Below are 15,770 nucleotides of genomic sequence, written 5' to 3' on the forward strand. Positions count from 1 at the left end.
ACCATGTTGGCCAGGCTGGTCTTGAAATCCCGACCTCGTGATCCACCTGCCTCGGCCTCCCAAAGTGCTGGGATTATAGGCATGAGCCACCACACCCGGTCTTTTTTTTTTTTTTGAGATGGAGTCTTGCTCTCTTGCCCAGGCTGGAGTCCAGTGGTGTGATCTTGGCTCACTGCAACCTCCGCCTCCAGAGTTCAAGCGATTCTCATGCCTCAGCCTCCCGAGTAGCTGGGATTCCAGGCATATGCCACCACGCCCAGATAATTTTGTATTTTTCTTAGAGATGGGGTTTCTCCATATTGGCCAGGCTGGTCTCGAACTCCTGACCTCAGGTGATCCACCCACCTCAGCCTCCCAAAGTGCTGGGATTACAGGCATGAGCCACTGCGCCTGGCCAGTGAGACCCTTTCTCTACCAAATAAAAATAAAATAAAAACATTCTTCAGAGGAAAATAACAGGATCCAGTCTCTACAACACATTATCCATAATGTCAAGTACATAATGAAATTATTTGATGTTCAACCAAGCAGGGAACTGTGACCTATGACAAAGCAAAAGATCAGTCAATAGAAAGAGACCTACAAATGGCCCAGACATTGGAATTAACAAAGAATTTTAAATAACAATGATAAATTTGTTAGAGAGTCTACAGGAAAAGATCTAAATAGTGGCTGAAGAGATGGGAAATCTCAGGAGAGATTTCCCACAAAATGTTTTTGTGGGATATAATTCCCAGTTTTTCTCTAGGAACAAAAATACCATTCTTGAGAAAATGTTTACATTATTTTCTGATGAACTATGATTAAGACTTATTCTGGGTGCCAGGCATGGTGGCTCATGCCTGTAATCCCATCACTTTGGGAGGCTGAGACGGGTGGGTCATTTGAGGCCAGGAGTTTGAGACCAGCCTGGGCAACATGGTAAAACCCCACCTCCACTAAAAATACAAAAAAAATAGCCGGGCGTGGTGGTGCATGCATGCCTGCAGTCCCAGCTACTCAGCAGGCTGAGGCAAGAGAATCTCTTGAACCCGGGAGGCAGAGGTTGTAGTGAGCTAAGATCACGTCACTGCACTCCAGCCTGGGCGACAGAGTGAGACTCTGTCTCAAAAAAAAAAAAAAAAACTTCTATCCAACTGACTTTTTTCTGACAGGCTACCTGTGAGTATTCTATTAAGAGCCTAGTAATCTTGAACCAATCCTTTTTTCTTTCTTTATCTCTTCTAGCAGTGATTATGTACTCATTTTCATTTTCATTTTTTAAGAGAGCAAATCTAGTAATTGGCTTACTAAAATCCTTTTCCCTTGTAACATGATTGTAACAAAATTCTGACACATGCCCATAATTAAATTGTCTAAAATCTAATTTTCTTAAGCAATTTTCATCATAACCCAAGAGATCTAAACATGACTCTCCTCTCCTTTCCTACCCAGTTTTTGTGGGTTACAGCGGAAAACACTTCTCTTGTCCAGGGAGATGGCCTCATAGGCCAGGGGTTTATGACAAACCTCTGGTACATGGCTGGATTCACAAATATCAGTCAGAAGAGAGAGAAAAAAAAAAAAAGCCTTCAATAACTGACCACAGCAATCACAGAGGACCACCTACCAAGATGGCAGAATATTCTTAGAGTTTCAGGTGAACTGGAATCACGCTGGTGTGAGAGGGGTTTATAATCAAGGAGAAGTAAACTTGAGTTTTATGGCAGGCTTGATGTCTGAACCTCCTGACCATCAACACCAAAAATGCATTGCAGCTGGGCGTGGTGGCTCATGCCTATAATCCCTACACTTTGGGAGGTGTAGATGGGTGGAAGGATTGCTCGAGGCCAGGAGTTTGGGATCAGCCTGATCAACATAGCAAGACCTTCTCATCTTTACAAAAATTAAAAAAAAATAGCCAGGCATGTTGGCACATTTGGCACATGCCTGTAGTCCCAGCTACTCGGGAGGCTGAGGCAGGAGAATAGCTTGAGCCCAGGAGTTTGAGGTTACAGTGAGCTATAGTTGTGCCATTGCACTCCAGCCTGGGGGACAGATCAAGAGCCTGTCTCTAAAAGTAGTAATGATAATAATAAGTGAAGAGTCATTTTTCTCTGTTTTAAGTATCTGAATAATCTGAATAAATCTTGGGTCCTTTATGGCCCAGATGTTAGTATCACACACTCAAATAAAGAGTCCAGTAGTCAAAAATAGTGAAAAAAAAATCCAAAAATCCAATTATATTTTTCAAAAACCAGCAAAGGGGATCCGGTTAATAATCCTTTCTACTTCTGTTCAGTTCCCTGATACCTGTAGCTGCTCTGTTGCCTCTTCCTCTCCAAACAATCTCTTCTCTCTTTAACCCTCTTTTTTTTTTTCTTTTTGAGACAGGGTCTCACTCTGTCATCCAGACTGGAGTACAGTGGCACAGTGGCCACTCACTGCAACCTCTGTCTCCCAGGTTCAAGCAATTCTTGTGCCTCAGCCTCCCCAGTAGCTGGGATTACAGTCATGTGCCACCATTCCGGCTAATTTTTGTATTTTTAGTAGAGATGGGGTCTCGCTATATTGCCCAGGCTGGTCTCGAACTCCTGGCCTCATATGATCCGCCCGCCTCTACCTCCCAAAGTGCTGGGATTACAGGCGTAAGCTACCATACCCAGCCAACACTCTTTCCTTTTTATTATATAGATTAGCCTCCAGCCTCTCAGGGCATTATAAAGATTTCTCTCCTTCATCCATTAACCCATCTCTTGAGCTTCCACTAAAACAGCTTTTCTTTAAAAAAAAAAAAAAAAAAAAAAAATCCAGGCTGGAGTTCAGTGGCAAAATCATAGCTCACTGCTCACTGCAGCTTCTAACTCCTGGGCTTAAGCGGTCCTCCAGCCTCCAGAGCAGCTGGGAATATAGGCAAATGCCACCACACTCAGCTAATCTTTTATTTTTTGTAGAGCCAGAGTTTCACCCTGTTGTCCAGGCTGGTCTCAAACTCCTGGATTCAAGTGAGCCACCCACCTTGGCCTCCCAAAGTGCTGGGATTACAGATATGAGCCACTGAGCCCAGCTAAGGCCACAGTATCTTAATGTCTAGGTGAGTGTCTATGATGGTCCATTAGTTGCCTTGTACATATAGAAGCTCCTCACTCTCTTTCCAGCTGCTGCCTGAGACTTAGCAGAATGGAAGAATAACAGGCATTCCTGTTGTGGGAGCCAGTGTTATAGAGCTATGAAAGCTTAGCCTTCTTCTGTTCTGTAGTTGGGAGCTTCCTTTCTGTGAATGGTTTCCATAGGGGTGGTGCTGTCACATCCTTGCTATGTGCATATTGGCTATATGCATATTAGTGAATATGTTGATTCTAGATGTGATTGCTGCACATCCTGGTTCTACCACCCCCACTTACCTGGTTGTAGGTTTGACATATAAGCAAATAGCCGCAATTTGTCCACTTGATAAGGGGTGATGACCCTCCCTGCAACGTAAGCAACCCTCACGGGCTAGAACTTGGACTTCAATAATTCATGGACTCACAGACTTCATCTTCATACCTATCCAGCCTAACGGTCTTTATCTATTGCCCATGGGTAACTGGACTACAATTCTCCAGGGTCAAAAGAGAAGTCTTGTTTCAAATTCATATATGCTGAATGGTCTCTAGCCATATTTGGTCTCTAGCCAGCCCTACATTTACAAGACAATGTGTTAAGGACCCTGCCTAGCTAGGGAATTTGGGTGTGGGAGGTAAAGAGAAAAAAGAAAGGCCACTTACAGCAACAAGAGGGGTTGATTATTTTTAAATGAAGTCAAGGATGATTTTTAATCACTGACCACTATGACCCCTGCTGTCCAAGTGTTCCTGGGCCTGAAGGTGAAGAAAATTGGCACAGGCCTCACTGGCTTTCCCTTCCTCTCACCTTGTGGGTTTGAAAACCAACTGGGAGGCCAGTCACTGCCAAATGAAGAAAGGCTTGTTTGCTCATTCACCAGAAAGATAAGATCTGTCTACATTCCCTCCTCCAGCCATTTGCTTTAACACCTACACGAATGTCAAGCAATTGGTAACGTGGTCTCAACCCTAAGCAGATGGACCAAACCCTGAAAGTAAGTTCTGTTGTATGTTGTCTGTGTGATTTTACACAACTCACTTTTTCTCATGCCTCACTGTACTCATCTGTAAAATAGGAATAATACCTATGTATTAGTTTGCTAGGGCTGCCATAACAAAGTACTGCACGCTGGGTGGCTTAAGCAACAGAAGTGTATTTTGTCACTGTTCTGGAGGCTGGAAGTCCAAGATCAAGTGTCAGCAGGGTTGTTTTCTTCTGAAGCCTCTCTCCTTGGCTTATAGGTGGCCGTCTGCACCTTATGTCTTCATTTGGTCTTCCCTCTGTGTGTATGTCTGTCTCTTAATTTCCTCTTCTTATTTATTTTTGAGACATGGTCTTGCTCTGTCACCCAGGCTGGAGTGCAGTGGCATGATCTCGGCTCACTGCAACCTCCGCCTCCTAGGTTCAACAATTCTCCTGCCGCAGCCTCCCAAGTAGCTGGGACAACAGGCGCCTGCCACTACACCCAGCTGATTTTTGTGTTTTTAGTAGAGATGGGGCTTCACCATGTTGGCCAGGCTGGTCTCGAACCCCTGACCTCAGGTGATCCGCCCACCTCGGCCTCCCAAAGTGCTGGGATTACAGGCATGAGTCACTGTGCCTAGCCAATTTCCCCTTCTTATAAGGACACCAGTTATATTGGATAAGGACCCACCTCATGGTCTCATTCTAACTTAATTACCTTTTTAAGGACCCTATCTCCAAATACAGTCACATTCCGAGGTATTGGAGGTTAGGACCTCAATATGAATTTGGAGATGGTGAAGGGGCAGGGCAGGGGTTGAGGGGGGAGACAATTCGGCCAGGGGTTGGGAGGGGGAGACAATTCTGCCTGTAACAATCTGCTAGATATTATTGTGAAGACTGAATTAGCTAAAGTGTTTAAAGCATGAACATAAAGCCTGACATAATATGATCCCCCCAAAATGGTAATTATTATTATGAAATCCCATATAAAAGAAAAGTACTACCATCTAAATACAGAGAGAACATAGACAGGTACAGGGAATTCCAACCATGGCTCTTCATTTCCCATCTGATGGGTGCTGCTCTTATTCTTCCAGCCCTTGTTTTAAAAACATGCAAACATGGGCTGGGTGCGGTTGCTCACACCTGTAATCCCAGCACTTTGGGAGGCCGAGGTGGGCAGATCACGAGGTCAAGAGATGAGACCATCCTGGCCAACATGGTGAAACCCTGTCTCTACTAAAAATACAAAAATTAGCTGGCCGTGGTGGCGTGTGCCTGTAGTCCCAGCTACTCGGGAGGCTGAGGCAGAAGAAATGCTTGAACCTGGGAGGCAGAGGTTGCAGTGAGCCGAGATCGTGCCACTGCACTCCAGCCTGGCGACACAGCAAGACTCCATCTAAAAAAAATATATATATATATATATGCAAACATGGCCGGGCACAGTGGCTCATGCCTGTAATCTCAGCACTTTGGGAGGCTGAGGCAGGCGGATCACTTAAAGTCAAAAGTTCGAGATCAGCCTAGCAAACATGGTAAAACTCTGTCTCTACTAAAAATACAAAAATTAGCCAAGTGTGGTGGCACATGCCTGTAATCCCAACTACTTAGGAGGCCGAAGTCAGAGAATTGCTTGAACCCAGGAGCCGGAGGTTGCAGTGAGCTCAGATTGTGCCACTGCACTCCAGCATGGGCAACAGAGTGAGACTCCATCTAAAAAAAAAAAAAAAAGAAAAGAAAAAAAAAATGCATGGTGGCTTACGTCTGCAATCCCAGTACTTTGGGAGGCCAAGACGGGAATATCACTTGAGGTCAGGAGTTCAAGACCAGCCTGGCCAACATGGTGAAACCCCATCTCTAATAAAAATACAAAAATTAGCCCGGCATAATGGTGCATGCCTGTAATCCCAGCTTTGCTCGGGAGGCTGTGGCAAGAGAATTGCTTGAACCCGGGAGGCGGAGGTTGCAGTGAGCCGATATCGTGCCACTGCACTCCAGCCTGGGTGACAGAGCAAGACTCTGTCTCCAAAAAAAAAAAAAAAAAAAAAGCAAACATAATACTTGAATATAACATCTGTAGAGGTCTTTCCATGGGATGACAAGCAAAGATGTTATGTTTTTCTCTGATGCCTGTTGCTGTTATTCTTCTGGTAATATTATGAACTCTCCAAGGACTAACTTACACTTCCTTTGTGCCCCTTACTATCTAAGAACACCATGCTAAGCATATAGGAAGGGCTCAGTAAAAACAACTAATCAGGCCGGGCGTGGTGGCTCACGCTTGTAATCCCAGCACTTTGGGAGGCCGAGGCGGGCGGATCACGAGGTCAGGAGATCGAGACCACAGTGAAACCCCGTCTCTACTAAAAAATACAAAAAAATTAGCCGGGCGTGGTGGCGGGCGCCTGTAGTCCCAGCTACTCGGAGAGGCTGAGGCAGGAGAATGGCGTGAACCCGGGAGGCGGAGCTTGCAGTGAGCCGAGATCGTGCCACTGCACTCCAGCCTGGGTGACAGAGCAAGACTCCGTCTCAAAAAAAAAAAAAAAAAAACAACTAATCAAACTACATGCTCTTTTGATAGTTTACTTAGTCTTGTAACAAGTCCTGCCCGATTAGAGGCACATTATACTGAGAGAGTAGAACGCCATCTAGTGACTCTTGTTATCAGACTAGAAAACTGTGAGATTCAGGAAATCCCAGATTGCTACTTCCATGTCTCATCTATTTGATATCTGTGTATGCAAACCCAACTAGAAATTTTATAGTTTGGCAGCTTTATGTATTAATGATAAATTCAACTAAGCTTTTATTTCTCTTGCCAAGAGACTTCTGGCCTTACCCAGTTAACCTCAGTGAATCTCATTATTTATAGAATGGAGAAGCAAGAAATAAAAGTGTCATGCAATTATTGACAATGGAATAAAAATACAGAAGACCAAGAGAAATTCAGAAATCATACAGCATCGATACTGCACTCCAGCCTGGGCAACAAGAATGAAACTTCATCTCAAAAAAACAAAAGTTTACTCTTTTATCTCAAAAGTTTATTGTATGATGTAAATCTTCAGCTTTGGCAAAATACCATTTTAAACACTCAACCATTCTGTATTTTGGCCAAGGTACATTTTTGTTGCACATCTACTTAGAACATACTATTTGCCAAATTCTGGTTTGGGTACTGAGAAAAAAGAGAGCAGAGAGACAAACTCCTTGTCTCCAAACAGTTCCTCTTACATAGGCAACAGAGTAGAGATTGGCATGTATGTGTGTGTGTGTGTGTGTGTGTATCTATATATATATAATATCTATATATATATAATATCTATAATATATATAATATCTATAATATATATAATATCTATATCTATATATATATATGATTAGAATATAGTGGAAAATATGCTATGAGACCATAGGTGAAAAATTGAATCCTGTTTTGGAAGGTCTAGACCCAGGGATTTTGGGAGGCTCAGCAACCCCCTAAAAGACAATCAGATGATAAATACTGAGCCCTACTAAGCAGAAATGCTTCCTGGAATAAGTCATATCTAAACTAAATCCTAAAGGAAGAATCAGAGCTGGCCAGTTAAAGGTTAAAGGGTAGAAAGGCAAAGTGGTGAGGGCAAAGGAAGGGCTGGGAACAGTGGTTTCAGACCAAGGGAACAGAATATGTGCAAAGATCTGAGGGGAGAAAGAGAGAAAGAATACATCCATTCTAGATCTGGAAGTATACAAGCTGCTACACTGAAATAGTTTCAACTTACACACTTACCGTGGTAGCCAGCCTCCAAGATGACCCCCAATGACCCTCCCCCTGCTACAGAAGGACATAATATTGATGTCCTTCTGTAGTCCCTTCCAACACTTAATGGGGGTAACCTGTGTAACCAATAAGATATTATAAAAACTATTGTGCATGACTTCTGAGGTTATGGTACAAAAGACATTGCGGCTTCTGTCTTGCTCTCTTTTGGATCATTTGCTGCCATGTCATGGAAACCAAAGATGCCCTATCATTGTGGGATGGAACTGAGGCCTCTAGCCAATAGCTATATAAGTGAGTTTTCTTGGAAATATATTTTCCAGCCCCAGTTGACTGTAGCCTTAACTATATACTCTTGAGAAACCCTGAGTCAGTATCACCCAACTAAGCCTCCCCAGATGATGCACAGCAACAATGAGAGATAACAAATGTTTATTGTTCTAAGTTGCTAAATTTGGGGAGTAATTTGTTATGCGGCAATAGATAACATACTCACTAATGTGCTCAAAAATATCTCCTGGAGCAAATGCATCTGTTTCTATTCTTCAGTCATTTTCATCTCAGCTATTGGTTTGATTTCACAGCTTGCTAGGTAAATTTACGCTTATATATTTTTATACGTTTTTTAAGTATTTTAGGAAGACTGTTCATCCTGTTGTATCCAGGAAACACAAAAGCAGAGTTGGAAGGAAGAGGCAAACGATGGAAACAAAAGTGAAGATGATAACAAAAATAAGAAAATTATAAAACCTGCCCCGGCCTATGGAATAAATGTTCAGTAGGAGGGATTCTGAAGAACACAGGGAACAAGCAACAGGTGAAACTCCTAAACCATCAACATCAATCACCAAGCAATGAGGAAAAGCTGTTGATGAAATGGAACAATCTGAGTCTGTGCCTCGAGGATCGGCACCAAGGTTGGATGCCTATCAGCTTTCTGAGGCTCAGAGTCTGAGGATTCAAAGACCAGACCCAGCAAAAGAGCCACGGTAGGTTCACTAGGAGTGGCTTCTCGGCATTAAGACCTATTTTGGTTGTTTTTTTGTTTTTGTTTTTTGAGACAGGGTCTCAATCTGTTGCCCAGACTGGAGTACAGTGTTGCGATCTTGGCTCACCGTAACCTCCCACTTCCAGGCTCAAGAGAGTCTCCCGCCTCAGCCTCCCAAGTAGCTGGGATTACAGGCGTGTGCCACCACTGCCTAATTTTTGTATTTTTTAGTACAGACGGGGTTTCACCATGTTGGCCAGGCTGGTCTTGAACTCCTGACCTCAAATGATCCACCCGCCTCAGCCTCCCAAAGTGCTGGGATTACAGGCGCGAGCCACTGTGCCCAGCCAACACCTATTTTGTTCTGCCCAGCATCAAAGTGAGCAACAGGTGGTGTCTGCAAAAACTTTCACTGCCAAGTAGTTAGCCACTGCATTTGCAGGGATCATCAGGGAGGCAGCTCATTGGCCACAGCGGATTTTCCAGTATAGACTCTTACTGATAGAATCAGTGGTTGTAACATTTTAACCCAACAGACACTCACTGATAGAAATACCTTTGGAAACTGAGCCTTAGACTCTTTTTAAAAAATAGAGGTGGGGCAGTGGGGTTGGGGGTATCTCACTATGTTGTCCAGGCTGGTCTCAAACCCTTGGCCTGGAGCAATCCTCCCGCCTTGGCCTCCCAAAGTCCTGGGATTACAGGCATGAACCATGATGCCCAGCCTTAGACTGTCATTCATATACTTATTTCAACAAATGTTTATTGAGCTCCAAGGATGGGCAAATCCACACCCCCATAGAGCTTTTTTTATTTAAAAAAAAAAAAAAAGGAAGAAGATAGTAAACATATAAACAAAATAGATAATAATCCCAGGAAATGTTAAGTGTTATTAAAAAAAAATAAGGGGCTGGGCACAGTGGCTCATGCCTGTAATCCCAGCACTTTTTGAGAGCCTGAGGTGGGTAGATCACGAGGTCAGGAGATCAAGACCATCCTGGCTAACACGGTGATACCCTGTCTCTACTAAAAATACAAAAAATTAGCCGGGCGTGGTGGCACATGCCTGTAGTCCCAGCTACTCGGGAGGCTGAGGAAGGAGAATCGCTTGAACCTGGGAGGCGGAGGTTGCAGTGAGCCGAGATCGTGCCACTGCACTCCAGCCTGGGAGATGGCAAGACTCTGTCTCAAAAAAAAAAAAAAAATAGGACTGGGCACAGTGGTGCATGCTTGCAATCCCAGCATTTTGGGAGGATGAGGCAGGCAGACTGCTTGAGCTCAGGATTTTGAGACCAGCCTGGGCAACACAGCGAAGCCTCATCTTGAAAAGAAAAAAATACAAAAATTAACTAGGCGTGGTGGTGTGAGCCTGTAGTCCCAGCTATTCGGAAGGCTGAGGTGGCAGCATCACTTGAGCCCAGAAAGTGGAGGCTGCAGTGAGCCGAGATCACACCAATGAGCCAAGATCACACCAATGAGCCAAGATCACACCAATGCACTCCAGCCTGGGTGACACAGTGAGATCCTGTCTCCAAAAAAAAAAAAGAAAGAAAGAAAGAAAAGAAAAATAGGCCAGGCATGGTGGCTCACGACTGTAATCCCAGCACTTTGGGAGGCTGAGGTGGGAGGATCACTTGAGCCCAGGAGTTCACGACCAGCCTGGGCAACACAGTAAAGCCCCTGTCTCTAAAAAATAATTTAAAAATTAGCTGGGTGTGGTGGCACACACCTGTAGTCCCAGCTACTCAGGGTGCTGAAGTAGGAAGATTGCTTGAGCTGGGGAAATCAAGGAGGCTGCAACTCCAGCTGGGGTTACAGAGTGACCCTATCTCCAAAAGAAAAGAAAGAAAGAAAAAATAAAGGTAAGACAGAGGGGATTGAGGGTGTCCTTTTTGGAAGGTTGTTCAGAAAAGGCTTGATGAAGAGGTGCCATTTGAATCATCTCTTAGTCATTTTAGGCTTACCAATATATAGAAAAATTGCCATTCGAAACCTAAATCTGTTCATAATCAGACAAGCATCTGTAGTTTATTGTGGCTGCAACTTAGAAGTAAGGGATGAGGAGAGGGAGGCATTATTAAGAGAGGTGAAAAGGCAAGAGTTGGTTGTAGAGTGTGAGGAAGAGAGAAGAATCATGGTAGGAAGAAGGTGGGCTCATTCATTGAAAATGGGAAACCAGAAGGTTGAAGGCAAGTGGATGAAGATGAATTCAGTTTAGGGTATGTTGAGTGTGAGGTGCCTACGGGACATCCAAGTGAATAGGTGAGCAGGAAGTTGAAAATATAGGTCTGGAGCAGGCCTGTGCCTGAGATACACAGGTTTGAAATATGAAAGCTAATCAAAACCGAGAGGTCAGAGAGGGCACCTTTGTTGAGGGAAAAAATAGTCAATGACAGAACTACCAGAAAAAACAACATTTATAGGATTGACAGCAAACAAACAGAGACAGTGAAGGAAGTCTAAAACAGAATGACTAATCAGAACCATAGAGAATAGTCAGGGAGATGTGGGGTGTTGTGATTTCATAGTTCCCATCTGGTCAAGTGGCTTGTTCTGTGGAGGCCTGTCACTTCCCTGTCTTTGGCCATCTGACAAGCCTTCATTCACTGAACAAATGTTTATTGAACCCATGCCATGTGTCACTTTTCTAGTGACACATGAATGAACAAAACAGACAGTAAGCCCTGACTTTAGGGCACTTACATTCTAGTGTGGGGAACAGACAATAAACAAACATTAAAAACAGGTTAAACAGCTGGGCACAGTGGCTCACACCTGTAATCCCAGCACTTTGGGAGGCCAAGGCAGGTATCCCTTGAGCTCATGAGTTCGACACCAGCCTGGGCAACATGGCAAAACCCCATCTCTACAAAAAATACAAAAATTAGCTGGGCATGGTAGTGCGGGCCTGTAGTCCCAGCTACTCTGGAGGCTGAGGTGGGAGGATGGCTTAAGCCCAGGAGGCGGAGGCTGCAGTGAGCCAAGATCACATGACTGCACTCCAGCCTGGGTGACAGAGCCAGGCCTTGTCTCAAAAACAAACAAACAAACAAACAAACAAAAAAACCCAGGTTAAATGCATATTAGAAGGTGATAAAAGCTATGAAAAAAAAAAAAAAGAGTAAGGGGCATCAGGATGTAGAGAGGATATCCGAGCAACTTCCAACAAGGCAGGCAGGTTAGGCCTCAGTGAGTGACCATCGAGTAAAAACTTTAAGTTTGCCCAGGCCGGGCACGGTGGCTCACGCCTATAATCCCAGCACTTTGGGAGGCCAAGGCAGGTGGATCACGAGGTCAGGAGTTCCAGACCAGCCTGGCTAACATGGTGAAACCCCATCTCTACTAAAAATAAAAAAGTAGCCGGACTTGGTGGCGGGTGTCTGTAATCCCAGCTCCCAACTCGGGAGGCTGAGGCAGGAGAATTCCTTGAACCTGAGAGGCGGAGGTTGCAGTGAGCCGAGATCCTGCCACTGCACTCCAGCCTGGGCAGACAGAGCAAGACCCCATCTGCAAGGGGGCAGTGGGGACTTTAAGTTTGCCCAGTAGATGTCCAGGAGTAGGTCAGCGTGGTGGTTCACGCCTGTAATCCCAGCAGTTTGGGAGGCCGAGGCGGGAGGATCAGTGAAGGTTGGGAGTTCGAGGCCAGACTGGCCAGCATGGTAAAACCCCATCTCTACTAAAAATACAATAATTAGCCGGGCGTAGTGGTGTGCACCTGTAGTCCCAGCTACCAGGGAGGCTAAAGCAGAATCGCTTGAACCCGGGAGGCAGAGGTTGTAGTGAGCCGAGATCGCGCCACTGCACTTCAACCTGGGCGACAGAGCGAGACTCGGTCTCAAAAAAAAAAAAAAGATATCTGGAAGTACAGCATTCTAGATTACATCAAACAAGAAATAGCGGGCATCAGGTAGGATTTTGGCTTTTGTTCTAACAAAAATGAGAGGCTGCTGGAAGGTTTTGAGAAAAGTGTCTGGTTAAGGTTTTCTAACAGAACTACCCTGCTGCTGAGTGGCCAGGGTGGAAGCAGGAAGACCAGTTAGGGGGCCAGCGCAGTTCAGGGAAGAGACGATGGTGCCCTGAACCACAATGACAGCAGGGAGGGTTTCTTGATAGTTTGAAAGCCGAGGTAAAGGAAAGGAGTGAAGAGTAACACATGCTTGCGTCCTACACCAAAGGAAAGCCACTGCGGTCAGCAGGAGCCAGGGAAGACCCTGGGAAGGGCAGGTCGTTTGTGGTTTTGGTGGAGGGCGAAGGAATAAGGATTTCAACTTGGGGCACGTGGGACGGTCAGGAGAGAAGTCTGAGCTGGAGATGCAGGGATGTCGCCAGCACACAGCTGGTGTCTCCAGCCACGAGAGCAAACACATACATACTTTCAAAAGGTGGGCTAAGTGCCATGGAAAAAGAGAAAAGGGAGGCAAGTGTGTGTGTGTGTGTGTGTGTGTGTGTGGGGCGGGAACGACACAAAAGACGGCAGGAGGAGGTCTTTCTGAGAAAGGGACGCCTGCTTTCCCTCCGAGAAAGAGAAGCGAGAAGGGCGAGAAGCGCTTGCGACAAAGCTGGCAGAGTGGGGCCTGGCGCGGTGGCTCAGGCCCTAAGTCCCTGCACTTTGGGAGGCCAGGAGTTCGAGACCAGCAACAGAGAGAGACCCCCGTCTCTGCTTTATTAGATAAAAATAACTTTCTTCTTTTTTTTTTTGAGACAGTCTCGCTCTGTCACCCAGGCTGGAGTGCAGTGGCGGGATCTCGGCTCACTGCAAGCTCCACCTCCCGGGTTAATGCCATTCTCCTGCCTCAGCCTCCCAAGTAGCTGGGACTACAGGCGCCCGCCACCACGCCCGGCTAATTTTTTGTATTTTTAGTAGAGACGGAGTTTCACTATGTTAGCCAGGATGGTCTCGATCTCCTGATCCGCCCGCCTCGGCCTCCCAACGTGCTAGGATTACAGGCGTGAGCCACCGCGCCCAGCCAATAATTTTTAAGACAGTAAGAAAATCTAGCAGTGCGCATCCAACCCGAGGCCCTCGCAGCCAGAGCAGAGGCACCAGGGCGGCCAGGCGAGGCGCTGCGAGGAAGCTGGTGCTTCTCGGAGTCCGAGACCCGGGCCGGGGAGAGCCCCAGACAGAGCTCGAGGACCACGGCTCTCTCGCGGGCGTCCTGCCCAGCGGCGTGATTACGGGGCCGCGGAAACCGAAACCCATCTACTGGACACTTCCAGCTTCCTCCAAAGGCTGAGCAAAAGCTGGGCTACAAAGGCAGATTTCATGTCTGCTGCCAAGCTCGACCGCTTTACAGCCAATCCTCTCTCGTCTGGTAAACGCGTAAAACCTACACAATCACAACTTTCACAACGAGAGGGAGGCCGCAGGCCTCTCGTCGGCGCACGGGCCGCCTCTTCCGCGTCACTCTGAGGTAACAACAGCCTTTCTCTTCAATCGCTTCATGGAACTCCAGGACGCCAAGCCTCTTCCACTACGGGTCGAAGGATGGGTCACGTCACATTGCGCGAACAAGGATGGTCACGCGCCACAAAAGGATTTGCAGGGCGGGGCAACTTGACGGCACTCCCTTTTGCTCCCATTGGCTGCGGTCGTCAGGTTCGCCTCCTCCACTGCCTACCGGGCAGTTTAGGGCCTGACAGAAGCCCGCCCCCCGCTGGCGCTCGTGCGCACGCGTGGCGGGTTCTCGGCGCACTGAGCAGGCGCGGCCTCGTGTCGGCCGGAGGGGGCGGGCGCAACGGCGCGCGCTGCGTCCCGGCGCTCGGCTTTCCCTCCGCCGGTCCCGCCCTCCGTCGCGGCGGCGCGGTGTACCCTGGGATAGGGAGCGATCTCCGAGCGAGGCGGCAAGATGGACGCGGGATTTTTCCGCGTAAGTAGAAGCGCCGGGCGCTCGGGTGAGGCCAGGGACTCCTCGGTAAGGCCTGGTAGGAGCCCTTAGCTTGGGACAGGGTGGCCAGCGAGGGGAGCTTCGGAGATCCTAAGGATTCCTCCTAGTGCCGGCGCACCCCCCCCCCCCCCCGCGCGCGCTGCGGCGGAGACCGGTGCGCTCCTGCGCAGTCTCCTCCTCCGGAATGGTCCCCCCTACGCGGCGGCGACGGTGGCCGGAAAATGGCGCCGGGAATGGGCCAGGATGGTACCTCGCTGCCCGCCTGCCTGGCGGGGCCTGCAGGCCGAGCGCCGTGCGTGCCGCCGGGTCCTAGGGCCTAGCGGAGCCGGAGGAGGAAGTCCCGAGTGGGAGGCCAAAGGGAAGCCCTAAGGTCACTGGTGGCGGCAGGGGCAGGGAGAATATGGTTTAGGGGTACATCTTGGGAGAGCACCTTAGGGGAGGGAGGACAGGAAGCAGCATTCAGCGGCTTTTTTTGAAAAAGCGCCCTCCCCGCCCCCCATCGTCCTCCCTCCAGCTCCTAAGCCTTCGTGGAGGCGCCAGGTCAGGGTTCGCGGGAGCTCCCGCCCAATTTGATATCCCTTCAGGGAGGGGGACGTAGATAACTTGTTGGGACAATGTGAATGTTAGGTTCTGTGAGGGTAGAGAGTGCAACGAAAACTATGCGCGGGTATGGAGGCAGGTTATGGAGTGATTCAATTTCTTCCCGCCCTCCACATCCCTCACCACCCGCCACCGTCGTGTTTTACTCTTGGAGTCCGCTGGCGAAAGGTGACTCTCACCTAGGCTCTGCCAGCGTCGTCTGCCCATCGCCTGCAGGCAGGGAAGTTACTCTGTGGTAGTTGGTTCTCGGGGCCCACACTTTATCAGGCTCGTGCTGGAGCCTGTGTGTCCCATAGTCCTCTCCTGTAGGAAATTAGCACTAGGTCAAGATCTAGAAGGGACACAGGACTAGAGTTGAGCACCATTGGTCTCTCAGGGCTTGCAAACTGTTAATGCAGAATGAAACCATATAGAAACTAGTTGGTCTAAGCTAGTATCTCCGTTTTCTGAAATACACGTTAGCTCTTCTCTTTAGAGCATG

The 15,770-nt window shown here is 47.4% G+C and overlaps 1 protein-coding gene across 9 annotated transcripts in view; it reads left to right on the forward strand.

Annotated features, from left to right (window-relative positions):
- The first annotated feature begins 14,507 nt into the window (after positions 1 to 14,507).
- The window catches only part of SRRM1 (serine and arginine repetitive matrix 1), a 30,023-nt gene continuing 28,760 nt past the window's right edge, over positions 14,508 to 15,770 (forward strand). For 8 of the 9 annotated variants that reach the window (XM_032759324.2, XM_032759328.2, XM_032759325.2 and 5 more), the window contains exon 1: positions 14,508 to 14,671. In XM_032759324.2, coding sequence (XP_032615215.1) covers positions 14,651 to 14,671 — 21 coding nt within the window. In that variant the 5' untranslated portion in view covers positions 14,508 to 14,650. Of the gene's footprint in view, positions 14,672 to 14,923; positions 15,060 to 15,770 lie in introns of those variants that run through there. The other variant, XM_058443942.1, reaches the window with a different exon arrangement.

The sequence above is a fragment of the Hylobates moloch genome, unplaced genomic scaffold, assembly GCF_009828535.3.
Source record: "Hylobates moloch isolate HMO894 unplaced genomic scaffold, HMol_V3 SCAFFOLD_9, whole genome shotgun sequence".
Classification (NCBI taxonomy): domain Eukaryota; kingdom Metazoa; phylum Chordata; class Mammalia; order Primates; family Hylobatidae; genus Hylobates; species Hylobates moloch.